Here is a 27,744-nt window from a genome sequence, read left to right on the forward strand (position 1 = left end):
TGCAGAGCCCCAACCTCCTGATCTGCCCTGCTCTGTGTGTGACAGGGGGTGGTGCCCCAACTCCCCTATCAGCCCTACTCTGTGCATGACAGGGGGGAGCTCCTCAACCCCCTGATCGGCCCTGCTCTGTGCGTGACGGGGGGAGCTCCCCAACCCCCTGATCGACCCTGCTCTGTGTGTGACAGGGTACGGAGCCCCAACCCCCCTTATGAGCCCTGCTCTGTGAGTGACAGGGGGCAGCACCCCAACCCCCTGATTGGCCCTGCTCTGTGAGTGACAGGGGGCAGCACCCCAACCCCCTGATCTGCCCTGCCCTGTGCGTGACAGGGGGTGGCGCTGCAACCTCCCCATTGACCCTGCCTTGAGTGTGACAGGGGGCGGTGCCCCAACCCCCCAATCGGCCCTACCCTGAGCGTGACTGAGGGTGGCATCGCAACCTCCCGATCCGCCCTGCTCTGTGCATGACAGGGGGCGGCGCCCCAACTCCCCAATCATCCCTGCTCTGAGCCTGACCAGGGGCTGCACCTAGGGATTTGGTGTGCCCTCTGACACCCAGGAGCAGGCCTAAGCCAGCAGGTCGTTATCTCCCGAGGGGTCCCAGACTGTGAGAGGGTACAGCCTGGGCTGCTCCCCCCCCCCCCCGCGCACAAATTTTTGTGCACCGGGCCTCTAGTCCTATATAATAAAAGCCTAATATGCTAAGTGTCCAGTCATCCGTTCAACCAATCAAAGCGTAATATGCTAATGATATGCTAAGGTTGCTCAATCGCTCGCTATGACATGCACTGACCACCAGGGGGCAGATGATCCAACTGGTAGGTTAGCTTGCTGCTGGGGTCCAGGACTGAGTGAGATGGGTCGGACATGCCCTGGAGCCCTCCTGCAGTCTCTCCCCGGCTGGCCAATCTCCCTCATCCCTCCCCAGCCCCAATCATGCATCGGTGGGGTCCCTCAGCCTGGCCTGCGCCTTCTCACAATCCGGGACCCCTCTGGGGATGTCGGAGAGCCAGTTTCAGCCCGATCCCGCAGGCCAGGCCAAGGGACCCCACTGGTGCACGAATTCATGCACTGGGCCTCTAGTTTAGACATAATAGGTATGATGACATAGATTATATCCAGATATATAACAGAAATGCTATAAAGAAATGTCAGTGAATATGTCTGTAAAAGAAAAAAGATGTTTACAGAGTATTTCTGTAATCTCTATGCCTATAAATTGGAAATTTTATGGGCAATATACTTCAAGTATAGGCCAACCATGTGGTATATCACTCTTCTGCTTAAAACTCTCCAGTGGCTTTGTACTGAAATTAACAAACAACCTCTGCCTACCTCATCTCCTCCCACCTCATCCCCTCAAACAACATCCAGTCTCCTGAGATGCCCTTCTCAAGGCAGAGTCCTTGTCATCACATTCACGCATCTCCCAGAAGAGCCCCTACCAATGCCCCGACCTGCCCAGTCACTTGCTCGCTCTGCCATTTTCCCATTTTAATTTCTTTGTATTGCTATCTGAAATTACTTTTGCACTTTTCTTATTGTCCCTCCTTCTATATGAATGTGAACTCTACGAGAGCAGGGACATCATTGTCTTTTTTTCACTACCTTCAGTACCTGGCACAACAGGAAATGCACAATAAATATTAGAATATGGTGAGGAACAGCTGGTTACAGCTAAACCTTAAGTCTCAGGGCCACACAATGAGATAAACCAGGGCAGGCATAGACCAAAGTACTGGCAGTATTGTCAGTGATTTGGATTGCTCAGCCTGGTCACGGAGAAACAGGCAGAAAACACAGGTGGGGCAGGTAGGAGAGACTGTCCCGCCCACCCCAGCTGAGTCACTGATAACCCTGCCAGGCCTCGATGCACTTGTAAAACTAGTAATAAGATTTAACTGGAACAAAAATCTGTTATTAATACAGACAACTGTCATGATGTAAGTGTGTCTTCAGTATGCTACGTATTTTAAAAACCCATTCAAGGCACATAATTACTAATCTACTGGGCTTGCTAAATACCTGTTGAGGAATGAATCATACCTTCAAAGTTTAAACCCGTAATAATTCACATATAGGGTCTAGGTACATGCAATTGTATCTCTTCTAGAAATGCCAGTGTCACAAGCTGCTTTCTGGTTTTAGTGAGCATGTCCAGAAAAAATTCCTGCAAAACGTCACCCACCTGGCCAATCATTTTTTTCCTGAAGAAACAGGAAGGGAAGGGAACCACCAGGGTGGGAGAATGCCAGGAATGCAAGAGTGAAGCAACCGATTTCAAACAGAAAGGAAAATGCAAATTAAGCCGGCAGTAACATCATTAGGTATCCTGAGATTTGACTTATTATCCCATCAAACAACAAGATAGCATTTCTTTTTATGCACCTCCAGGTCCAATGACAGTCAGTGAGTGTTATCCTCCTCAAGCCTTGCACAACATTAGGGGCCTGTCGGATACCAGAGCAGCTTCAGAACCGAAGATGACTGACTGCTCTGGCTCACTATCAGGTGGGGAAGTTTAAAGCAGGATTTAAATGAGAAGTGGACTAAATGCAGAAAGGGTACAGGGTGGCTCTGGAAAAAGAATAAGAAAAGCAAAGTACCAGTCATCTGACAACAGATGGGGGCAACTGAGAAAAATTCACTTATCTATAATAATAAAAGCATAATATGCTAATTAGACCGGAAGTCCTTCCGGACAACCTTCTGGATGAAGCCGGGGCTGCGAGGGAAGCCTGGGTCCTGGCAGCCGGGGGAAGGAAGGCCTACTCTTGTACGAATTTTGTGCATTGGGCCTCTAGTACACTTCATAATAAACAGGACACAGACAGAGAAGTAGGCATCCAGTCTACCCTAGCTACAAGTATCCATTACAGAAAATAATTTGGGCTCCAAGATCTTAATAGCTTTTTACTTTTTTTCTCAATCATGTATTTTAACTTGCAGGTACTACAATATAGAACTTCCTCCCAATATATATAAATGTCAAAAGTTACAGTAAAATGTAATAGAAATCTCTACATCTACATAGAATCCAGTAGTGTGGCCAGACAGAATGGAAACCAATTTCAAATTTCAGTTCTAATAAGAATTATGTCCTCAACATAGGATTTATTTTGTCAATGTGTTTACTATGTAATAGGCACACTTCAGATGTGAAAATATCTCAGGATACTAAGCTACAAAGAAGAAATATTTTCTTTTTTTGTGGTGGGGGGGGAGTTGAAGAATGAAGCTATGCTTTCTGAGGACTTGCATAGAGAGTTACTCAAAAAAGGACCAAGGCCAAAGCAGTACCATATACTATTAAGTAACATGACATTGTTCTCTTACTGCCATCCTCTGCTCCCACATTACTACAATCACCTAACATACATTTGTTCTGAAATATTTACTTAGAGAAAAGTTACCCATCATGTTTATAAAAAACCCTCTGAGTGCTTGTTATAAAACTAATGTTTTCTTTTAGAATCTTCACCAATTCAACCATTTCTTTGTCTTTAGGATAAATGTGTCCTAGCAAAGTCTGCTAAGAAATAACATTTTATAAAGCCAATTCCAATAAATTACTTTTAAAAAACTGAGATGTATTCCCATAGAGCAGCAGTTCTCAACCTGTGGGTCACGACCCCTTTGGGGGTCAAACGACCCTTTCACAGGGGTCGCCTAAGACCATCGAAAAACACATATATAATTACATATTGTTTTTGTGATTAATCACTCTGCTTTAATTATGTTCAATTTGTAACAATGAAATTGGGGGTCCCACAACATGAGGAACTGTATTAAAGGGTCGCGGCATTAGGAAGGTTGAGAACCACTGCCATAGAGGAAGAGTGTACGAGTGGCAGAAGGAGAAGTTTTAAGTTACTTGGAAAGCAAAGTCCCTGTGCAGACAAAACACTTGTGGTTCCACATGTTATCATTTGACTCCCTCAGACACTTTTGTAATTCCAACTAATACTCTCTGAACTAAAAGAATCTCTCTCCAACCCTAAAAAGTTCTTCATTCTAGCCTCAATGCTTCAGAATTCTGCTGTCCCTTTACCAGACTGAGTCACTACTTGCGCCAAGTGACACAAACTACTGGTTGCCTCTCTCTCCCCCAGTGACCTCCAGCATCAGGATTCAAGTTTGAAACTTCATGTTATAGCCCTAGCCTGTTCGGCTCAGTGGATAGAGCGTTGGCCTGCGGACTGAAGGGTCCTGGGTTTGATTCTGGTCAAGGGCATATGCCTGGGGTTGCGGGCTCGGTCCAATGTGCAAGAGGCAGCCAATCAATGATTCCCTCTCATCATTAATGTTTCTCTCTCTCTTCCTCTCCCTTCCTCTCTGAAATCAATAAAAACATATTTAAAAAAAGAAAAGAAACTTCATGTTATACAAAAATGACTTCTTTTTGCCATCATTTTAATTTAGAAATCTGTCAAAGTTATTTGACTAAGAGATGCCATAAATAATTTCTCTTCCAAATATTTACTTAACTTAAAGGCATACTAGAAGATAACTTTGAGTTGTTTGAAAATGTCAAAAATATCAATCAACCCAAAGAACCCACTTTCAAAGAAAGTTAGTGTTAATAAAATATACATTTTTGAGACAAAAAATGTAGTGCCTTGACTGATAACTTCTGTGAAGTGAATAAAAAGATACCAGCTCACATCACTTATACCCAAAGCCCCCTACACTCCCAATTTGAATGGGAATCTGGTGTCTGAATTTTTATACATAAGCTGCTGTGTACACATATTGCTCTGATGAAGTACTAAAATAAACATTTACAATGTAGGACATTTTCTTTATATATATATATATATATATATATATATATATATATATATATATATATTTTATTGATTTTTTACAGAGAGGAAGGGAGAGAGATAGAGAGTTAGAAACATCAATGAGAGAGAAACGTCAATCAGCTGCCTCCTGCACATCTCCTACTGGGGATGTGCCCGCAACCCAGGTACATGCCCTTGACCGGAATCGAACCCGGGACCCTTCAGTCCACAGGCCGACGCTCTATCCACTGAGCCAAACCGGTTTCGGCGTAGGACATTTTCTTATATGAAACTGTTAACCACATTCAATAATAATTCTAGGTATTGTATTGCCCCCAACTTACTGCTATAATTTACAAGTTTGTGTCTTAACAAGATCAACCTTGCTGAATTATCAAATCAGCAAGACAAGAGTACCTGGGATGACCTGAAACAAATTAATAAAACATGATTGGTAGATTGGAAAGACGATGCTCATATATATAATGCTTTAGGAGTTTCAGGTACATTTGATGTGAAGTATTAACATAATTGCCAATCTTGAAAGGATAAAAACATTGACTATGATGAATAACTTAAATTGTGTTAAAAGTAAACACATGTACCAACAAATGTCAATCCAAAGCAAAGCATGTGATGAATTTTAAGGATGGCACCAGCAATTTACTGATTTTTCAGTTTACCCACACCCTAGTATTTTTAAAATATATTTTAATGATTTTTTACAGAGAGGAAGGAAGAGGGATAGAGAGTTTGAAACATCAATGAGAGAGAAACATCGATCAGCTGCCTCCTGCACACCTCCCACTGGGGATGTGCCGAAACCAAGGTACATGCCTTTGACCGGACTCGAACCCAGGACCTCTCAGTCCACAGGCCGATGCTCTATCCACTGAGCTAAATTGGTCAGGGCCACCCTAGTGTTTTTTAAACTAAGCCCTGCAAAAGGTGTACTAGTAATATATGAACCTGACACCACTGATTTAGGGTACCCGCTCTACAATGTTAGTCATAAGAGCACCAACAGCTTGATTCTAGTAAAGCAGAAGTTAACTTTTTCTGGTGGAAGGAAAACAGATGAAACCAATTAAAAAATTGAGAATCCATTAAAAATAATGGGGCCTCTCCCAAGATAAATTATGTTTATACACACACACACACACACACACACACACATAATTATATACACAAGAAATTTTGTAATACTGTGTAAAATTCAAACATTAAATCCCTTATTTGAATAAACACAATGAAATCTTCTAATTGGGTAGGGTAAACACCTTTTCTTTCTGAAAATCCTCCCCTCTTGTATCCCCTCTACAGTGGATCTGTCTCATGATGGTCAACAAATTAGAAGGTGTAGAATCCAATGGTTGCTCACTCATCTTCCTGTTTCCAGCTCACTGCATTATTTCAGAGTTCATGATCCTCAAATGCAAACACTTGCCACTCACTGTTTTCTGACAACTCTGATTTTCCTTCTCTCTGTCTCCTTTAGATCACATAACCACTAAAGCAGGGGTCCTCAAACTTTTTAAACGGGGGGCCAGTTCACTGTCCCTCAGACCGTTGCAGGGCCGGACTATAGTTTAAAAAAAAACTATGAACAAATTCCTATGCACACTGCACATATCTTATTTTGAAGTAAAAAAACAAAACGGGAACAAATACAATATTTGTATTTGCATGTGGCCTGCGGGCCGTAGTTTGAGGTCCCCTGCTCTAAATGCTAGATGTCCAGGTCTCCATCCTGGCCCTCTTCTCTCTACACGTTTGCTCTCTAGGTGAGCTAGAGGCATTCCCAGACATTCAAAAGCCTCTATAAATTGATGTCTCCCAAATGTGTGTATCTCCAGCTTTTATTTATCTCGAGTTCAAAATATTCCTGCAAGCTCCAACTACCTATCTCTGACTTCTATTTGACACCTTCATTTAGATGCCTCATTAGAGCATTTGTCTCAAATCTAACATGCCCCGAAAGGACTCACCCAAACACACAGACACACACAGAGGCCGTATTCCCTTCAGCAAAATGTCACCATCATCTATAACTGCTAAAACCAGGGAAACTCAGAGCCATTCTGGGTCTTTCATCTCCCACAAGCAATCCCTAACAGGTCCAAGTGCTCTAACCTCATCTCCACTGCCACCACCGAATCCTAGCTACCATCACCAGTTACCTGGAATAGAGCAATACCCTCCTTTCTGGTCTCTCTTCTTTTACTTCTGTCTTCCTCCCAGCTACTTTCCACACAGCATGGAGGAGGAAAAGACATTGCAATCATTACTGAAATTTCACTTCCTCGCTTTAAAACCTTGAATGGCTTCGCACTGAAAGAAATGGGATGCATGCAACCCAAACTCACTACCATGGCTCACATGGCCCTGTATCACGTGGCTCTCCCTTCCTCAGGGCCTATATCTGTGCTTCCCTCCATCGGGAATGTTCTTCCTACTCATCACAAAGCTTTTTCCTCCTCATTTTTCAGGTCTTTGCCTAATGTTTTAAGCCTTCTCTACATAGCACCCCTCCAACCCCCCCCCCCCCCCCCGCAAATATTCTCCATCACTGCACTGTTAATTGCTCTCCTATTAGCCACCACAACTTGTAGTTACTAATCCTGCTTACTTGGTTGCTGTCTGTACTGCCTACCAAATTCCAGTTCCACAAGCTAGGAGCCAGGTCTGTTGTAGTCACACGGAGCAGTGTGCAGTACACACCACTCCAATATTTCAAATAAATATGACCTGATTTCCTCATGTACAAGACTGCTTTCTGACTTTTTGAGCTGTATGCTATCTAAAACTTTTCTCTTAGTAAGAACACCCCAAGCTGAGTTTTGTCTTCTGCAATTTGAAAATGTACTTCAAATCCTTTTCTATTGCACATATAGGATCCATCACACATCGATTTTCCATCTATCAATTTAAACAGATATAAACACCTAATGTCCTGGTAGTCCACATAATGGTCATCATTTCAGTGCTGGCAGACCCTACAGGACCTCTCCATTGATTATCACTATTTGATGAGGTGGGGGAGTTAGTGGGTCTGGGAAGGCAGTGCTGTAGGGCCGACAGGCAGCCTGGTCTGGTTGTGGGGCCATGAGCAAAAATGTGGTCTCCGTCCTCAGACTGCCCTGGCTGAGCAGGGGTCCTGTGCGGACGCACAGAGCTCGGGGCTCCTGGGTGGGCCACACCCTCGCCTGAGCATTACGGTGCTGCCCGTGTGGCAGCGCTCGCCAATTCAAGCAATAGAGCAGGGGGTCCTGAACCGTCCAGCCCAAGCTAGAAACCATCACAGCTTCTGGCAACTGGACGTACAGACCCAGGTGGTGGGGTGATTTGGTGCTGACAGTGTGCCCGCCCCGTCGAGTGTCAGTACTGATGTCCTGGTGGACCTGATGTGAAATTTTTTCAATGACAAAACTTATAAATGATTTGGTAAGATTATTTCTGTAAACTTTTAGAAGTACTAAAAACAAAGGTTCAAGCTGCCAAACTTTTAAAAAAATAAAACGATATTTAGTGCCAACACAAGTCACTACAGACAAGTCAGACGTGAGCCGTGGCACATGCGCTGCTGGAGGCCAGGTGAGAGCTGGATGACACCCATAACAGCCCCTTTATTCTGTCCTGGCACTTCACTCTATCTCATCAGGCCTTTAAAAGCAGACAGAATTCAGGTTGTGACTACTTTGTTAATTAAAGTATGTGTGAACGGTATGCTGCCCCAGGTAGCATAACCAGTGTTGATTGTGTCCTGCAAAGGAGAACAATGGTTTTGCAGGACTTGCCTGACTCGGCAGACATCACCTTGGCCTTCTGCAGGTTCCCCATCTACGTACTGTGGCATGGACTCCACAAAGCCATCCGTATCCCTCGCATGTATGTTCCTGGACTGCGGTCCTCAAGCAAGAGCTTTGAGCTTCTTTGCCTATAGCGCAGGTTCCCAGAGGATTAGAAGCATATTCTGACACCAGTTACTAGGTCTTTTGTATCACTTCAGAGCATGGCTGCCTACGAGGCTGAGTAAGAATGGGCTTATTATGAAACCCTGTTTCACTCCACTGATGATGGGGAATGTGTCAGATGTCTCAGGCGGGTGCCAGCATCTCTAACGTAACCGACTATCTGGAAGAGCTTTAGGATTTTAGGAACCGTCTCTAGGAAGGCTAATTTCCTTAGCACCCCGAAACCCACACTCGCTTGTTGGCCAACAGTAATGTTATAAAGTCAAAACATGGGAATCAAAGGTATTGATATTTTCTTTATGCATCTTCTCAATCTCGCCTGCAGTGCGATCACACTAGTCCCGAGCTGCTGTGTGATTCCGGGAAGGTGAAAATTGCCCAAACTGCCCGGGTGCCAACCCAGCAAGACTGCCCGAGATGGACAGCTGTAAAACTCGACTGCAGTTTCCCCGGCTCTTTCCATTACTTTCTGAAGAGTAAGAAAGTTCCATTAAACCATCAGACCTGAATTGGGTGTCTGTGTTGGTGTTTTAATTTAACAAATATATATTGTTTATTCTTTCTTGTAGGGATGCAAGACATAATCCTTGCTCTCAAGGAACTTAGCGTCTACTGGGGAAGAACAAACCAAATCAAACTGGGGGCAGGCGCTGCTGCTTTCAGTTCTATACAAGTGGCTGGAGCGTTGCTCAGGCCAAAGTGCTTCCTCTCAGAAACTGACCCTATCGTCAACTTCAGGTTCTCCCTGAGTGTGACCTCAGTTCCATATTCTATCAGCTTCGCTACAGTTGTGTTTTTAAAACATCACATCTCCCTGTTTCACTCCTGTCCTCTACTTGCTGCTGCTTCTCAGCCTACAAAGGATGCTCTTCACTTTACATTTAATCCTCTTGAATTATTTTTTAGGCAACCTAGTAGCTCTCCCCGACTTTGCTCCCTTTTCCTCCAGTCCTCTTTATTTTCCCATCCTTCCTTTGTAGACCCCCCTCCAAGCACAGTTCTCAATCCTCCTCTTCCCCAGCAGAAAGTTCAACTATCACCCAAACTTTCAAATCTAATGTGGATGCCCAAAGCCAGCTGCAGCCTCAGCGCCCTGCCGGCTCCCCTCAGATTCAATGCGTGTCAGCCTAACACACGGAAGCATCAGGATGCAGCTCGCTTCCAAACGGTTCTGCAAAATACAGGGATAAGGGAGTGAGAAGCCAACATGGGGGCGTCCTCACAGCTGATGATCGGGGTGAAGGACGGCTGGGTCCTTGTTTTATTCTTTCAACTCTTCTGTAGCTTTGAACGTTTCCAACTGAAAAAGTTGGGGAGGGGTGTGTGGGATCAGAATCAAAGACAGAAATCAGGGTCCCTGTTCCTTTTGGGGAGTTTAATTTGTCTGATCAAATCTAAAAGTAGGCCTGAGAGTTCATTGACTGATTGCTAATAAACTTAAATATGTGGCAGCAATATGCTAAGCACTGTACTGTATACGCTCAACAAAGCACATAATTGAACCTGGGGAGGATGATCCAACCTGCCGCCCTCAAGCCAGTTCCTCTTCCCACCTTATTCCTTCTGTTAATGACACCACCCGTCTTCCCAAAGACCCTCGGTCCCCTTCCAAGGGCTCCATATCTAAGCCAGTGGCCACATTCTCCAGATTCTACTGCTTTCCTGTGTCTTTCTCCTCTCTACACCGATGGCATCACCTGTCCCCATGGTCCTCTTGGCCTCCCACCTGAACTATGGCACCAAGCTCCACTCAACCCCTGCTCTGTCTCAGCTCTAACCGGATTACACTTAGAGCTTCAGAGATTCCCCAGTGTCTACAAAGTGACACTCAAAGCTCAGCCTGACATCAAGGAACAAGTCTGATCTCTTACTGTTTATCCTTCCACTCTTCCTTGCTCCCCAGCCACGGGTTTCTTCACTACTGCCCACGAGTGCCCTCTGCCTTTCCTCTGCTACATCTCTGCTTACACTTCCCTCCACTACACATGCCCCTTAGTCTTCCCCACCTTCTTCTCATCTCCGTGAGGCTTAACCTTCCATCGACAACCCTAACACACTATTCAAAGTCAGTGAGTGCATTTCTTTCCACCTCACTAGATGATGAACTCCCTGAAGGAGGTGATTTTTCACGTAGAACAGGCACTCATGGTTTGTGACAGAAATTTAACATTTAACATCTTTATAAGAACCCCTAAAAACCGGTGTCGCCTCGTAAGCCATGAGCATTTCCCCTCAAAATACTGATGACATTTTTACAGCAGTATCTTTTTTTTCAACCTTTTAAAAACTCTGGTAAAATATGTAACATAAAGTTTGCCACTTTAACCCTAAAATTCAGTGCCATTCATGACATTCACAACGCTGTGCAACCATCACCACCATTTGTTTCCAGGCAGAAACTCTGTACCTATTAAGAACTATCTCCCCATCTCTCCTTCCCAGCTCCTGGAAACCTCTAATCTTTCTGTCTCTAGGAACTTGATTATTTTAGAAATTTCATGTAAGTAGAATCATACGATATTTGTCCTTTTGTGCCTGGCTTATTTCAGTTAGTGTAACATTTTCAAGGTTCATCTATGCTGTAGCATGTATAGGAACTTCATTACTTTATTTGGCTGAATATTCCCTTGTTTGTATAGTCTGCATTTTGTTTTTCCATTCCACTCATCTGTTGGTAGATATTTGGGTTGTTTCTTCTTTTGGGCTGTTATGAATAAAGCCACTACAAACACTGACAAGGATCTGTTTGAGCCCCCGTTTTCAATCCTTTGGGGTATACACCTGGGAATAGAATTGCTGGGTCATTTTGAGGAACAGGAGCAGTACAGCTTTACAATCCAGAAACATGGTCATTTGGTGAACACGAGAGTGCCTACTCATTTAGTAAGCAATTCATTTCTGGATAGATTTCCTTCCTTCCTTCCTTCCTTCCTTCCTTCCTTCCTTCCCACTCAGGCCCCAGGCAATGATCTAATTTCCAGCCACTTGACCCTGGTTTGGGTGCTATTTTGATTGTGCTGACACTCTAGTCTCCTAGTTCTCACTATTTTTCAACACTGTCTGTATGCACATAAAGGCAAGCACAGTGCAGTGGTAGCTATCCAAATAAAAATTAAAACAAAATACACATGCAGACGGTGAAGTCACCTCGATATCCTTAATGCATTTAGTAGCATCAAATGAATTAAAGTTACATAAAAGGACATTTTTCAGCAAGTGAGATGACCTAGGATTTTGTAAAGGACGACTTCTTTGGAACCCATTTTTTACAGTAAACAACCACTTAAAACATGCTAAACTCGGACGAGGCATACGCCTTTACTGCTGCAAGGAATCTCTTTTCATTCCCAGGTGAGCAGCCTGGGACTTCCAGGGTGAAGCAAAAGTAGGTTTACAGTTGTGAGTACGGGAAACCAAGTTGATTCTTGTATTATTACTTATTTATTATTGTATTATTTTCCATACAAACAACTGTAAACCTGTGTTTGCCCCACCCTGGGCTATTACCACTAATTTCAGGAGGATGTGCAAAACCAGAAACATACAACAATGTCAATTCACAGAAACTCTCCAGAAAGATACACACCACGCGCTAACCAGGAGCCTCTCTGTGCAAGGGTCGGGATCAGATGAAGTCATGAAGGAATCTTTCACTTTTTACTCCACAATTTGTTTCAACTTTTAAAAAATGTGCATTTTTACATTATTGTGTAATGGCTTAAAATTCTATTTAAAATATAAGCAACAAAAGGCAATGTTAGTAAAAAGAAAAAGAAGTCATAATAAGAAAAACTTATTCTTCTCTACCATGCTTGAAATGGTTCATGATTTCTGAAAGGCATTTTATCCTAAAATCTGAATTTTTAGGTTTCAAGTCACTCTATGAGTAGTTGCCTCGTAATAAAAAGACATCCACTAAGTAAAATCTGAAGTTTAAAGGACCTGGGTTAAATACATCATTTATTATGTGCAGACATACTGTCTACAGACATTTATGTCTACAGACTAGTTAGATAGCTATAACTAGTCAATTTAGCAAAGCTTGAGCCCTAAGCTATAAATAACAGCTGCAAAACTGACCCTAACGGCCCAGAGTTTGCCAGCTACCGAAAAGGCATAATTTTACCATCCACGATATGGCATGCTTTAGAAAATCATTACAGCAGTTAATACTTTTTCCCCTACAGGAATAGAGCCAGAATGCAGGAGGAAAAGCCTAACCAAATGCAGGATACATGAGCTGGGAGACTTAGCTGTATACATACATGTAACCAAATAGTTCAGAGATACCAAAGAATTTGATTTATATGGCAATATAAACCAATTTTAAAATATTCACTTAAAATCTACTTAACATGATATACAACACTGAGATTTAACTTTATGTGCTCGAAATTATAACATATTTAGCAAGTGCATTTTGCACATTCGAAGCCACATATTTTTACCAAGGGCTAAAATTAGTGAACACAAGCGGTGCATTTTCAAGAGAAGCATTTCTCACACTGATTCAACTGTTTGAGGCTACTTTGTAGCAACTACAATATTTTAATAAAGAAGTGTGTTTAAATTTAAAACTGCACACTGATTACTGATTGAAAAAAAGGCAGTTCTATAAAGGTTTAATACATAAAACACATTAATTGAAAGCCAATTATTTAACGAGTTCAAAATACAATTTACAATTGACTAATTTACAATTTCATCCAAACCAAGCTCTCATGCTGAGTAACACTTAAAAATTATTAAAAAATAAACATGCATGCATTCATGTATCATTTAATTCATACATTTTAAATGGATGCTAACATCAAAAAGTATCCCCACACTAAATTATCCATTCCATCTCCAACAATAATGTACATTAAAATACTAAATATTTCAGCCCCAGCCGGTTTGGCTAAGTGGATAGAGCATCTACCTGTGGACTAAAAAGTCCCAGGTTAGATTCCAGTTAAGGGCACATGCCTGAGTTTTGGGCTCCATCCCCAGTGTGGGGCGTGCAGGAGGCAGCCGATCAATGATTCTCTCTCATCATTGGCATTTCTATCTCTTTCTCTCCCTCTGCCTTCCTCTCTGAAATAAATAAAAATATATTTAAAAAATAAAAAATATTAAATAATTCAATCCCATAACGTACCAACAGAACACATAAAACCAAATTCATTTAAATATGTTGAATATTGGGACTACTTGATAACATTAAGTCAATACTACTAAGGCAACCAAAAGTAGAGATTGTGTGAAAAACAAACAAACAAACAAAAAAGAAAAAAACAACAACCGAAAGTAGAGACTGTGATTCATATTACTTAACCAGCCCTCCTGGAAAATGTCTTCAGAAAATACAGCAGTCTTTATTCTTAAAAGTCAACATAACACACATTCTCTTGCAAAATAAAGATGCCTAATGTTTTCTTTGAAATTGAAGATTTTTGCAATGTGTAAGTATGTTGAAATTTGTCTCCCCACCACCAACCATCCAGGTTGGTGACTCACCTGACCACAGGTAATGTTTAAAGGTTTCACCTTGAAAAAGGTAATTAGGAGCTTTCCAAGGAAAGTTCTACATGATCAGCAGCACAAATCTCTCACATGTAAACTCAGTTAAAATGGTGTGAAATTAAAGTGTATTTATCCTATTTCTAAAGGGTAGCTAATTCCATGAAAACCTTTACATTATTTACAATTTTTAAATTTGATTGCACCTATTTGCAAGAAAGCCATAACACATTTTGAGAAATGTTAGTTCTGAAACCATGCTTTAAAAACTTCATAATCTGATCAGCTACAGCTACAGCCTGAACTCACCAGAGACACGTGGAAGACACACTACCAAACAAAAACAACAACTAGAGCACAGACCTCGCATGGGGAACACCCATGGATTCAACACAACCAATCAAGGGAAGCTACAGGCTTCCATCTGAACGACTCCAATAAAACTAAAAAGGGAGATATGACAGCCCTAAGCTTTAACCATTTTCTCCACTTTCTCAACATCCTGAAAGGACTCTTAATAGCCAGAAAAGAAATCCTCAAGAATGACTATGTGGTTCAGTTACAAACTACATTATAAGAGCATTTCAAACTCGAAATGATTTTCCTTACAAAACAGGACAAAATTTTACCAAAGAACGTCCCACAACTGACCAACATTAACAACATACGTAACCAAAAAGGCAATTGATGATCCCATTTACTCCATTAACCACAGTTTAGAAAGTTCAGTGTTAATTAGCAAAGTATTTCATTTAGCTTTCAACCTATTTCCACATGCTTGATTCAAATTCTGTGTACGGCCACAGCATTTTCTCCTCGGTAACTTCTTCTAACCCTGTAGGTTTAGCACACTTCTAAAACTTCAACTCCCATTCCAATGCCAATCACGAGAACGGAGAATGAAGTTCAATGTTATACTTAATTTTAAACAATTGGAGTTATAGAACCAAACAATTAAGCTCCCTTAAATAAATGGCTCTATTACAATAAGTCTCCTCACTTCACTGTTTAGTAAAGTCATCAAGTTTTCCACCTTGACTCACAGTAAATAACAAAATGCGTCTTCTGAACAGTGACCAACAACCCTTTGAAAACTAGTATCAAACTGTTTTGAAACTGAACACACACATACTGTGTATAGTCTGAGGGAGCCAATGTTGGACTCTATGCTCTCGTAGTAAAGAGCATGAACAACATTAAGATCGCAAAGCAATTTTCTAAGCCAACATCACCCTTAATGACATATGAAAGATCCAGGATTAGACAAACGTACGCCTTCATATTTACACTTTACAGTTTTGTTTTGTGTAAAAGTGTCCGCTCCGAACAAATCTATTACTTCTCTTTAACATAACACTGGGATCATCAGAGGCTCATCACCACATTATACTCAGGTAAATAAATTTCAGCTGATACTTGCTATTAGCACCAAAACAAGCATTAACCAAAGAATAATAATAACAGAAAAAACTAAAAGTTGAAAGAATCTTTAAAAGCCACAAATTTGAAAGGAAGCTCACCTGCAGTTAGGTGGAGGGTCTAAAGTGATATCGGCCAGTTCCTTCTGAATCCTGCATTAGGGAGAGAGAAAAACACAAGACACGTCAGGCGTGGGCAGGGGAACCGAACCTCCTGCCCTAAGTGGGTCCACGCTGAGGGAGGAGGAAACTGCACCCTGAAAGCTGCAGGGCCCTCATTTGGGGAAAAGCGCTTTTTGCCGGGCAGCGAGCTGGCAGCCCCGTCTCTCCCATCGCCTGCTCTGCCTGGGTTCGACCTGCCTCGCACAGGGAGGCCAAGGCCGCTGTGTCCTGGTGTCCTCCCACCAGGCAATAACCCAACAGCTCTCTGCGGACCAGAAAGTGTCCGGACGCTCATCCTTCCCCCGCACCTGCACCTCCAATCCCCGGACGGACGGCCATCGGGGCCACCGCCTGGGCGGGCAGGACGCGCCCCCGCCCCCGTCCCCGCCTCGGGGCCGCCGGGCCACCGCCCCCGTCCCCGCCTCGGGGCCGCCGGGCCACCCCCCCCCCCCCCCCCCCGGCCGCCCGGTGTCCTCCGTGACGAAGCCAACATGGCCGCTCCCTGCGAGGCCCCTCGAGTCCCTCCGGGATCTGGGGTGGCGGGGTGACGCAGGCCTCCAGGGGGACCCCTCGGTGGCCGCCCCCGGCCGCCCGGGCTCCCTGCCCCCACCCCCGCGCGCGCCCGACGGCGGGGGCCGCGCGGGCCAAGTTGCGGGCCGGGGTGGGGAGGGCGGCCGGGACGCCGGGGACTCCCCAGCTCGCCTCCGCCGCGCCCGGAACCTGCACCCCGGCTCGGCCCTGCACGGAGGCCGGGCTCCGGGAGCACCCGCGGCCGCACAGGTGCACCCGTCCCGCCGGCCGCCCGCCCGCTCGGCCCCCCTTTCCGGACCTTCTTCCCGGACACCCTCGAACTCCCCTCGGGTCTGCCCCCTGCCGCCCCCGCCCCACACGGCACGCTGCGCCCGGGGCTCCCCCCGTTCTCCATCTGGGCACCAACCCCCGACTTCACAAAGGCCCATCCCCCACGCCCAGGCCGACGCCGCCGGGCCGGGCACCCGGAGCCCCGGCCTTTGTCTGGTGCTCACCTAGGCGCTTAGAGCATCAATTAGGGCGACCAAGTTCGAGGCCTCTAAGCCTCTTCCACCTTGGAAACGGTGCCTTCTATTTTTATAACTTTTCCTGCTCCTCTCATAGAAAGCCCCATAGGGCTATGGTTTAACTTAAAAACCTCACGGGGCAACACAGTAAAAAAAAAAACACACACACACACAAAAAACCTAACACATACAGACACACTCTCCAAAGGCAATCTGAATCAATGATGGCCGCTTTTCTCTTCCCGAAGCTTTTGCGGGTAGGCAGGCCGGCTGGAAGCGATGGGGAACAGGTTTTAGAAGGCACTGTTTTTTCCAGGTGGAAGTGAAGAGAACTGAACGGTGGTGATGGGGAAAGTTCTTTAAACCTTCCTGTTGGAGAACATGTCCTGCCCCCTACGAATCCGGTCCACCTTGGAAAGGGGTTTGCTTACAGTCTCTGCGGACATCTATTTACCTGGGCCCCGCCACATTCGACTGCTACCCATAGGCATTTCGGTTGAGATATGTGGATCCCTGCTGTTTGGCTCATTCTTATATGTTAGACGAAGAGTTTGGAATCCTGGTTTCCCGATTCTTTACCTGCCTGCGTATTTGAATGACGGTACATTAAGACCTACACAGATAGGAAAAACTATCCACTCCCCTAGCACAACTGGTATAATAATACATATTGACTTCATTTCTCCTTGTCTACCCAACCTCTACTACAAAATAGTCACGAAAAACTAGTTGCTTAATACCTAAAAAGTGTCACACCAGACAGCTTTATCCACTTCATCTCTACAACACACACTTGCACATGTTCCACGGAGTAATTCTTGTCCAGACCACACTCTCAATGGGGGCTTTCCTCTACCAGTGGCCTTGAAACCACTTCCCAAAATGCAGGTAAGAAACCTTTGTCACCCCACTCGTTGATTAGCCCTGTGCTGGTTTCTCACTCTATCTCCTAGGATACGTGCTCCTTCCAATTCCATGGGCAACACCTGCTTCCAAATCAATCTATTTCACAGAGTCGCTTCTATAGGGTCCCACTAAGATCAATTTCCCTTATTCTTTCCTGGACACACTGTCCCTCTCCATTTTTTACCTTTACTATTAACCTTAGCTCTACTTTAACACTCTCAGCTAGTCTTTCAGCAAGATATCCAGAGCGCTAAAACCAACATTAACTTTATAGGCAATATTACTGTCTATAGCTTCCCACCTTTCTTTTTTTTTTTTTCTACACCTACCATCTCTTTCCCAGGCATTTCCAAGTAAGTTTTTAACTCCCTTAGTATAAATAGACAAATTGTCTAATGACAAATCTGTAATTTGCTGACACAAAGCAGACTGTTTTATATCTGAAACCTGTGCCTTTACCCCCAAACATATACATGTTCAGCAGGGACAGTCAGCAAAATATAAAAACACTAATGACCTAAAGCAAATATCCTGTCTTAGTCAAGTCAGGCTAAAAGCTGTGGATGTAGGAGCCCAGACCCTGGGAGGGAGGTGGAGGAGACGCAGATTAAGGAAGGCCCCATCCAAAGTGGGCAGGGTAGATGCCAGGTTCTGGGAGAACAAGCACAGGGCTCATCAATGAGGGCCCGTTAGGACTCCTGGGAAGTGGATATGCAACCAAACCAACCCCCTGAAAATGAGAACACTCTGGCAAGGCATCTTGCCACATAATTCTGGACCTCTGCAGTCTACACTACTTAAAACAAGCTGAAGTTGCTCACTCCTTCATCTGCCCATGGTTTGGTTACCAAAGCACTTGACCAACATTTCAAATTTCAAGTCAGGGAAAATGACGGAACACACTTTCAAGTTCCAGGCTCATTCCTCAGTGGAGAGAGCGAAAGCCTCGTGTTCCATTTTATTTTACATTCTTTCAAGAAAGATGTCCCTATCTAACCCACCACTTGGATTCTTTACGATCTTCCTGGTTTGCCACTTTAAAGTTTAATGACTGTCCACCTGAGAGCAGTAAGGCTTTATGAAATGTGTGGGGCTTCCCAGGAATCTGCTATAGATTTTTTTAAGGGTCACGGGGATCAGAGGATATTACTGAAGGATGGTGGATGTAAAAAAGTAGCTTCTTCCAGAGTCATAAGAGGAAAAGAAGAAAAAGAGCCACCACTTGAATTCAACCTCGAAAAACACACACAAACTCAAGGTTTTACAGCACAAGAGAGCATGGAAAAATTTAAGTCTCCCCAAAATCTGGTAAATTGAATTCTCTTAAGCAGAACAAACGAGAATCCCCCAAACAACCTAGAATTACCATTTCACATTCATGTATTGACTGATTCATTCATCGGCCTCAACTCTCCAAATCAGAAAAACCTCTTCAATTCCACACGAACACTTCTGTCTCCACCTGTTACATGTTTTTAGCCCACTACCATGAGTTCTTTATTCCTGCTGCAATTTCTGGGAGAAAGCTCTCTTCAAAAAAGATCTGATGTGCAACAGGTGAGGAGGATGTAAGATGGGAACGGAATTCATTTTGATAAGAGTTGTCTGGGCAGGTTATTAGTAATTACGTGCGATGACGGCCCTGGGGGAGGGGAAGAGGCCACCGATTAGTGATTAATAGGACCAGTCATTTGAAATCAGATGGGAGGGTCAGTAGTAGAAGTGATGAGGATTCTTACAAACTTCCGGAAGAAACGTGAGAGGCAAGTCACAACAGCTGCAGGTGGACAATGATTAGAAAAAAAATACAGAAGAAGCGAGAGAGAGAAAAATAGTGAGGGCTTCCCAGGCCCTTTTTTTTTTTCATTTTTCAGAACACACAAATCGCGAGGAGCATTGACGTCCACCCTCCCTGGGAGGGAGACCACATGGACGCAGCGAGCAGCCGTTCGGGGCCGTAGGAACCTGCGGAGGAAAAGTCCGGTACCTCTTGGCGCTGGTGGAGAGGAGCTTGGAGTTCTTGCTCATGCTGACTTTGCTCTCCTTCTTCTTGGGGGTGTTGGCTTCTTTCTCGGTTGGCTGGTTGGAGGACGAAGAGGAGGAAGAGCTGGTGCTGGCCCTCGAATCGTCATCCGACATAGCGGACCCCCCACCCCACCCCGCAAACAGCCCCTGCAGCGGGAGGGAGACAGAACAGAGAAACACGCCCCTGCAGCCGGTGTCGGCGCGGACGCGGGTGCCCTCGGGGGGCTGGGTCGGGGGTGCGCCCGGCCGCCCCCCGCCCTCCACTCGCCTCCCCGAGCCTCCGGCCCATGAAGGCTTCTGCAGCTTCCACGCGCCTTGTTTGTTTATTTCTGGCCCCCAGTGGGGGACGCGGTGGGAAAAGGGCCTCTCCCTCGCCCCCAACCCACCCCATCCCGGGGCTCCCCTCGGGGCTGGGAGGGGAGCAGCCCAGCGGGCGGAGGAGCGGGGGCGCGGGGCGGGGAACGGGGGGGGGGGGCGCGGAGGGAAGGTCCCGGCGGGCGCCGGCCTCGGGGCTGTTGGGGCGGCTTCCCGGGGGTCGCGGGGTGGGGGGCCGGGGGAGCCCGGGGGCCGGGAGCAGAGTTTGGCCGGGTCGGGAAGAGGAGGGGCGGAGAGGAGTCAGAGAGGAAGCCGGAGCGGGGGACGGAGGCGCGGAGCGGCGCCCCGTGGGGGAAGGGAGAGGCCCGCGGGGGGGGTGGGGCAGGGGCGACCGGGCTCAAGGTCCCCGGGCCGCGCCCCGACGCCCCTCCCGCCGGCCGGGCCCTCGCCTCCCGCCCGGGCAGCGCGGCCGCGGCGGGGGTGCCGAGCACACGCCCGGTCGCCACCCCGGCTGGGGGTGGGGGTGGGGGTGGGGGACCAGCCTCCTCGGCGGAGGAATAACAATGAGCCCGTCCGCCCCCAAGGGGTTCATTCCCGTGGCCCCCCGCCCCGGGGGAAGACGGGGCTCCCCCAAGTCCCCCTCCCCCGTCCCCGGCCCCCTGGGCGGCCGGTGGGGGGCTCCCGGGGCAGCGCTGACAGTTCCAGCCACGATGCCCCCCCCACCCCCGACGCGGGCGGCCCCCGCACCCCACGCGGCCCGGGGTCCCTGCCCCTCCCCCGCGGGCTGGCCCCGGACCCCTGGGGCTCCCCGGCCCCGCTCCGCCCCCCCCGCCCCCCCCTCCGTCAGCCCCGTGCCCGGCGGCCCGGGCGGCGCGGGTCGGGGGAGGTGGCGAGGGTGTCCCCGAGGCCCCGCGCCGGGCCGGGGGGCGGCGGGCGGCGGGGGATCCCCGTACCTCTCTTTGTGTCTGGCTGCTCCGTGCCGCCGCGGCGGCTGTGCTGCGGCTGCGGCTGGGCCTGGCCACTCGTGTCTCTCTCGCTGGGAGAGAAGCGGAAGTGCAGCAACAGCAACTATTAAACAGGCAATGGCTTCCCCCAGCCACACACGCTCCGCACACACTCCTCCTCCTCCCGCTCCTCCCGCCCCGCGCCCTCGTCCCCTCCCCCACCGCCGATCCCACCCACCCGCGCTCCCCGCCCCTGCCCATCTCCGGGCTGGGGGGTGGGGGGTGCGAGGGGACCCCGGGAAACCCTGCCCCCTCCCCACTCTCACCCCCACCCAGCGCCTCCTCGGGGCGCCCGGGACGAGGGCGAAGGGTGTGAATTTGCTCTCAAGTGGTTTGGGGACCTGGATCTGGGGCTGGAGAGGGGAAGCCCCTCCGAGGGGCGGGGTGGGGGGCGGGGGGAGGGATGGGAACAGGAGGCCATGGGGGGCCACCAGAGGAAGTTCTTTCCGATAAAGGGTTTTGGAAGGGGGGGGGGGGTTAGCGAAAAAAGATGGTAACCTGGTGGCAAGGACTTTGGCTAATGCAACGGGAGGTCCTCAAAAGTGATGGGTTTAAGGGGGAAAAGGAAATCCCAGGGCAGGGTTTCCCTGTCGGCTTCTCCCTTTGGCAGTTTACCTGCGGGGCGGCCGGTGGGTGTGGGCTCGCCGGGGAGAAAACCCCAAACAACTGGGCTTCTGCTCCAGCACGTGCCGGTTCACAATGTTAGACTCTGCCCGTCACTGTTTACAGGGTGGTGGTGTTTTATAGGAGTGATGCGAAGGATTTCGTGACAGGTCGAAAAAAACAACGTGTAACAGGCTCAGAAATGTGAGACATTCCCCGGGAATAAACCTTTTACTACTGAATTGGGCTGAATTTAGAGTTTTTTGGTGTCAGTTTACTTTAGACACAAAGTTTGATGGTTGGAAGTTGGATTAAGTCGTTTAGTGACTCCTGTACCTTCTTCAGCTACAATATAAGGGCTATTCAAACCATCATTTTAAAAACAATCAGTAATTCTTCTGAATTGTTCCTAATTTAGTATTTTTACCAAGATTAATTTTTTTAAAGATGAAGTCATCAAAAGGAGATTAAGCCATCACGGTACGATGTAGTTTCTTATTTGTTATTTCAGTTGGAGGGAACTGCTGAGACATGTGCAATGCTACACATACAAGGTCTGTGCCTTAAGGAGATCGCCCCTTCACATTTCCAGGGGCCACTCTAAATTATCTCCTTCAAGTGGCCATCCTTTTCCATGGCAACAGTGGCTTCACTTACCCGCAGGACAACACAAGACATAAAGCCTATGGCATACCCACTAACCAGGAAAACATTCTTACCACCTTCCTAAACCCCTTTTGGCCCTCAACATGAAACTCCAGCGTTATCAAGATTCATAAAGTAATTGCGCAGGCTGCTTGCTCAATCCTTACCAGGAAACCGTATACTAGGAATTGTCAGCATCAAGGACTCCAATAGCTGGGAAGAATCTATTGATTATCATTTTAGCCTCTAGCCTCCTGCCTGCAGACAGAGCTACCCCTCAGTCACTCAAATATATATGAAATTTGAAAAGATCCCCAGACATAAGTGTTTCCTTTCAGGAGTTTACATATTCCTGGTAGAATATATAAAAACAATGACATTCCCTGCTGTACGCTCTTTGAAAACAAAATCTCCTTAAAACCAGGTTGTATACGTTTTGTACTTCTGATGAGAAAGATATAAATTCAAGAGAAAAACAATAAGCAAGTGTAAGTATGAAATAAACTCAGCTGGGATGAAGAAAATAATCCAAAGACAGTTATCACAATTGAAACTTTCTTACAAAAATTTGGGTTTCTGATACATTAAAATGCCAGTTTCCACTATGATTACAACCAGTAAAAAAAAAAAAAAAATCATATATATATAGAGATGAGAGCTGGCAGAGAACACAGGAAAATAAAAAGTTCCGTTTGCTGATGTGACGAGGGTGGTGGGTGACTTTTTCTTCAGTTGGTTTACAGAAACTGTGTGCTTGGGTACTCACCACAATAATATTTTTGTAAAACAACTGAATGTGGTACTTTGTGTTGCATTGTTGATGCTTGGGTTGGACTGGCCCCTGGGGAGATAAATCATGGACTCCAGGGCTCCTCCACAACAGGGAAGTGCTCCCAGCCACCAGTCTGGAAGGACACGCGCCTCTTGTGGCCTTTCTTAACCCTAGCCCTGGTTAGTTCTTCATGGTTGGCGAATGACCTACTGAGGGGCAATAAAAACCTCAAAATGTTTAGAAAAGAATCCACTGCTCTTAAAAGACTAATCTTTATGTCAGCTTATTTTAAATATACAGTTGTCTCACTGTCTCCGTCATAAAATGAAAATAAAAACGCATTCACCACCTTCTAGCTTTTCTACTCATTAACTAACTACAAGGCCAAAAGAGCTGTCTGAGCTTCAGTCTCCTCATCTACAAATACCTGCCCAGAGTTGCTAAAAGGATCAAACGTGTATCTATAATGAAGGTGGTTTATGAATTGTTATGCAAAGTCAATGATTACCCCTGCCTGATCCTACATCTTAGGAGTTTTGTTAAGACATGGGGTCTTTATGGCTTAGAATGGCTGAGAAACCACCTTAGGAGAAAGACAGCCTCGAGGTATCAGAGGATTTTCTTTACTAGAAGGTGCCTAAGATATCTCTGAGTTCAAATTCCTCATGTTGCAGATAAAGAAATTAAGGCAAAGAAGCCAGTATGTCCTGTCCAAGGTCATGCAGTAAATCCATGACCAAATTTGGGCTATGGCCCTTGCTGTCCACAAATAATTTTGTTGGTTCTGGCAATATTGGGAGATGGGTATAGCGGGGAGGAGAAGGCTCAATTATAGTTTAAAATATATGTTAAATATAACTCTGATATTTAAAATATATACAATCAAGACAGTTGGGAAAGTGGAAAAATAGAAGCAAGTTAAGGGAATCACTGATTTTATGACATTTACTTGAACCAATTAATGCCCCCTGTTGAAGTTTCCTACTCTCCATTCTGAGAATGATCCTTATTATTTATTTCATATTTGTGGATATAGTTTTAATACATAGTACATTCTCATGCTGTATTCGCCTAAAGAAAGCAAAGGGTATGCCACAAAAATACCCCTCTGCCCCTCCCCCAACTCTGTAGTAGTCTATGCTGCGGGAGCAAGTGCATTTATTTGATGCTTTGATAGGAATGCGCCATTTACACTTAAAAGATGCACCCAGTCATAGAAGCCCACGTGGTAACCATGGGCTTTGAAAAAGTAGGCTTCGGTTTTTACCAATACCTATTTCTGATTCTCAGAATGATTCAGCTCCCTTCTTCAAGCCATCTGTAGAGTATCGAGCACTTTTATTTATTTTTATTTTTATTTTTTATTTTTTTTTTTTAAATATATTTTATTGATTTTTTACAGAGAGGAAGGGAGAGAGATAGAGAGTTAGAAACATCGATGAGAGAGAAACATCGACCAGCTGCCTCCTGCACATCTCCCACTGGGGATGTGCCCGCAACCCAGGTACATGCCCTTGACCGGAATCGAACCCGGGACCCTTGAGTCCGCAGGCAGACGCTCTATCCACTGAGCCAAACCGGTTTTGGCGTATCGAGCACTTTTAAGTAGAAGCACTTGAAGGTCAAGGTGCTGCCTGATCCCTGGGAGGTGAAATAATACAGTTGATTCAAAAGCAAGAGACCCAGTCTCACTTTTGAGCACTCCTATTTATGCCTTGCTGCTTACACTGAACTTCAATATTTCATAAAGGTCACCATTCTCTCTGGCCAATTTCACACTCAAGAAATTGTCCAGCAGCCCTGCCCGGTGTGGCTCAATTGGTTGGAGCATCTTCCAGGACATGGAGCGGTGGCCGGCGGGTTTGATTCATGATCAGGGCACAAACTCAGGTTGGGGTGAGTACTGGAGGCAACTGATAACTCTCTCTCTGACTCTCTCTCCCCCCATACCCTTCCTCTCTCTAAAATCAATTTAAAAAACGTATCCTTGGGCAAGGATTTTAAAAAATTATCAAACAAATTAACATTTTTTTCTTTCTTTTTTTTTCTCTCTCTTTAAAATACATTAATATTTTAAAATATGGATTTTAGACTTACCTTATGGCTAAACAGAAAGAATTTCCTTTTGTGTCAAAAGAAAAAAAATCTTATGTTTGGAATTTTAAAAGAATTTCTATAAAGCCTTTCTGAAAAGATGGACTCACTGCGGATTTTGGTCCACCTTGTCTTATTTTACGATGCTCCTTTGCCCGAAAAATCCGTTCCTTATAGAGAAAGATAAGGAAGGTTCCCAAAGAAGGGTCAATTCCACGAAGCCTAATGAGATCTGGGGCTTTTATCTTCAATTGGGGTCATTTTTCCATAGGCTTTCTTTAAAAACACTGATCCCTTTGAAAAAAACCTCTTCCCTAAGCATTGTTCTGAATGTTGCTATCACAGGAAGCTAGGGCAGCTACATTATTTTTTCTACCACATGGAGGCATTGAACAACCATGTGATTTTCAAAATTTACCAAGACTTGATAAAAATCTAATGCTTTCTCAGACACGGACGAAAGGGTTTATTTGATGTCGACAAATGGATAGCATTTAATAGGAAAGCATTCTTTTCAATTTATAATTTAGCATTTCAACTGTATGGCCTATTCTTTAAACAAACTTCCTTCTTCAACCTCCTACATATTGATAACATAAGGACAGACTATATTGGAATATACTGGATCGCAGTTTGAGCTATTTGGTTCATTAATCTCTGAAACCTTTCCTTGAATTTAACACATTGCGGGGGGAGGGGTGTTGTATTTTCTTTTCTTTTTTCTTATTTCTTTTTAAACTTAACACTTTTTTAGTTACTAAAATCTGGAGGAATAAAATAGTAGGGAAATTACTTTTATTTCACATTCTTAATTATCAATTGTGGAACTTTTTTTAAAAACATCAACACCTTGTGTGGCTCAGTGGTTGGGTGTCATCAACCTATGAGCCTAGAGGTCACAGTTTGGTTGGAGCACATGCCCGGGTTGTGGACTGGATCCCCAGTGTGGGGTGTGCAGGAGGCAGCTGATCGATGATTCTCTATCATCATTGATGTTTCTATCTCTCTCTCCCTCTCCCTTCCTCTCTGAAATCAATAAAAATATATTAAAAAAAGATCCTTGGACCAGATCCTTTACTAAATGGGAAAAAATATTATAACGAATATAATTAGGTCAATTGAAAAAAATTATGAGTATGGAAGTTAGATTAGATTGACGTTCCAAATCAATGTTAAGTTTCCTGAAGTTGATAACTATACTGAGGATATTCTTGTTTTGGAAAAATACACACTGAAACATTACAGAGTAAAGAGCCTTGATGTCTGAAAATGATTTAAATAGCTTGGAAAAATAACTGACAATATGTGTGTGTGTAGAAAGGAGACAGAGGGAGGGAGGGAGAAGGAAGGGAAGGGGAGGGGATGGGAGGGGAGGGGAGGGGAGGGAAGGGAAGGGAAGGGAAGGGAAGGGAAGGGAAGGGAAGGGAAGGGAAGAGAAGGGAAGGGAAGGGAAGGGAAGGGAAGAGAAGGGAGAAGGGAGAGAATAAAACATGTGCTGAAATATTACAAATTGGCGAATCTGGGGAAAGGGTACATCAGTGTTCTCTGCATTATTCTGTGACTCTCCTGTAAATGTAGTCACCTCAAGAAGAGATTGCCAACTCATTACATGTCTCTGGATTGTTTCACTTCTTAAGATAAGTGTACACTACTGTAGTACATTTAAAAAACCTAACCACTAACTCTTAAAAGGACAAAATATATATGGAAGCAGAAAATCTCAGGGAGTCACTGTGGGTAGATTAATTTATTGAAAGACTCAGAAAAGTAAGGGTGGAGAGAAGGATGAAAAGTAGGTCCCTCGAGTTTACAGGGGGGCTCCACGGTGAGCTAAGAAGCCTGGATCTCATTAAAGGGTAAAAGGCACAAGGGAGAGACATCAGAGGCATTTTAGCCTGAGGGGTATTTTTAAAAGATTAGTTTGGTAGAAAAGCCAGAAAGGAGCGAAAGAAGTCAAGGAAACTCCAAGGAAGCCATTGAGGAGTGCAGGCTTAGGGAAGCAGCTCCTAATTCCTAATTCTCTGCGCTTAGTTACTTAATCACTGTGTAACGTTGAAGCTCTGGGAATTTAAGTCCCTCGATGGCAGAATATACGCCTGCTTAGAAGTATTCTAGAACAGTGCGTGGCACTTAGTAGGCACACTAAGTAAAAAATTAGCCTGGCTGTCATGGCTCAGTGCACATGCCCAGGTTGCAGGCTCAATCCCTATCCCAGGTGCAGGTGGCAGCCGATCAATGATTCTCTCTCATCATTGATCTCTCTCTCTCTCTCTCTCTCTCTCTCTCCTTTCCTCTCTGAAATCAATATAACTATATATATTTTTAAAAAATTAACGAAGGTAGGGAATGAAAACCACACTTGTCTTTACAGGTAATAGCCCTGTTTTCCTGTCCCCACCTCTATGTCCCAGCATTCACACATGTGTGAGTACACCATCATCAAGCAGTTGACAAGGGACATGTGGGGTCGTATGAGTGTCCCCAGGATGAGGCCTGGAGTGAC

The 27,744-nt window shown here is 45.3% G+C and overlaps 1 protein-coding gene across 2 annotated transcripts in view; it reads right to left on the reverse strand.

Annotated features, from left to right (window-relative positions):
* The window catches only part of UBE2E1 (ubiquitin conjugating enzyme E2 E1), a 55,688-nt gene extending 34,457 nt beyond the window's left edge, over positions 1 to 21,231 (reverse strand). The window contains exons 1-3 of one of the 2 annotated variants that reach the window (XM_070433326.1): positions 21,077 to 21,220; positions 19,771 to 19,955; positions 15,781 to 15,831 (exon numbers count right to left, since the gene is read on the reverse strand). In XM_070433326.1, the coding sequence (XP_070289427.1) occupies positions 15,781 to 15,831; positions 19,771 to 19,922 (203 nt within the window). In that variant the 5' untranslated portion in view covers positions 19,923 to 19,955; positions 21,077 to 21,220. Of the gene's footprint in view, positions 1 to 15,780; positions 15,832 to 19,770; positions 19,956 to 21,076 lie in introns of both variants that reach the window. The other variant, XM_070433325.1, reaches the window with a different exon arrangement.
* Between the last annotated feature and the right edge of the window lie 6,513 nt (positions 21,232 to 27,744).

This window comes from Myotis yumanensis, unplaced genomic scaffold, assembly GCF_028538775.1.
Source record: "Myotis yumanensis isolate MYYU_CA2020_CCGP unplaced genomic scaffold, mMyoYum1.0.hap1 SCAF_14, whole genome shotgun sequence".
Lineage (NCBI taxonomy): Eukaryota > Metazoa > Chordata > Mammalia > Chiroptera > Vespertilionidae > Myotis > Myotis yumanensis.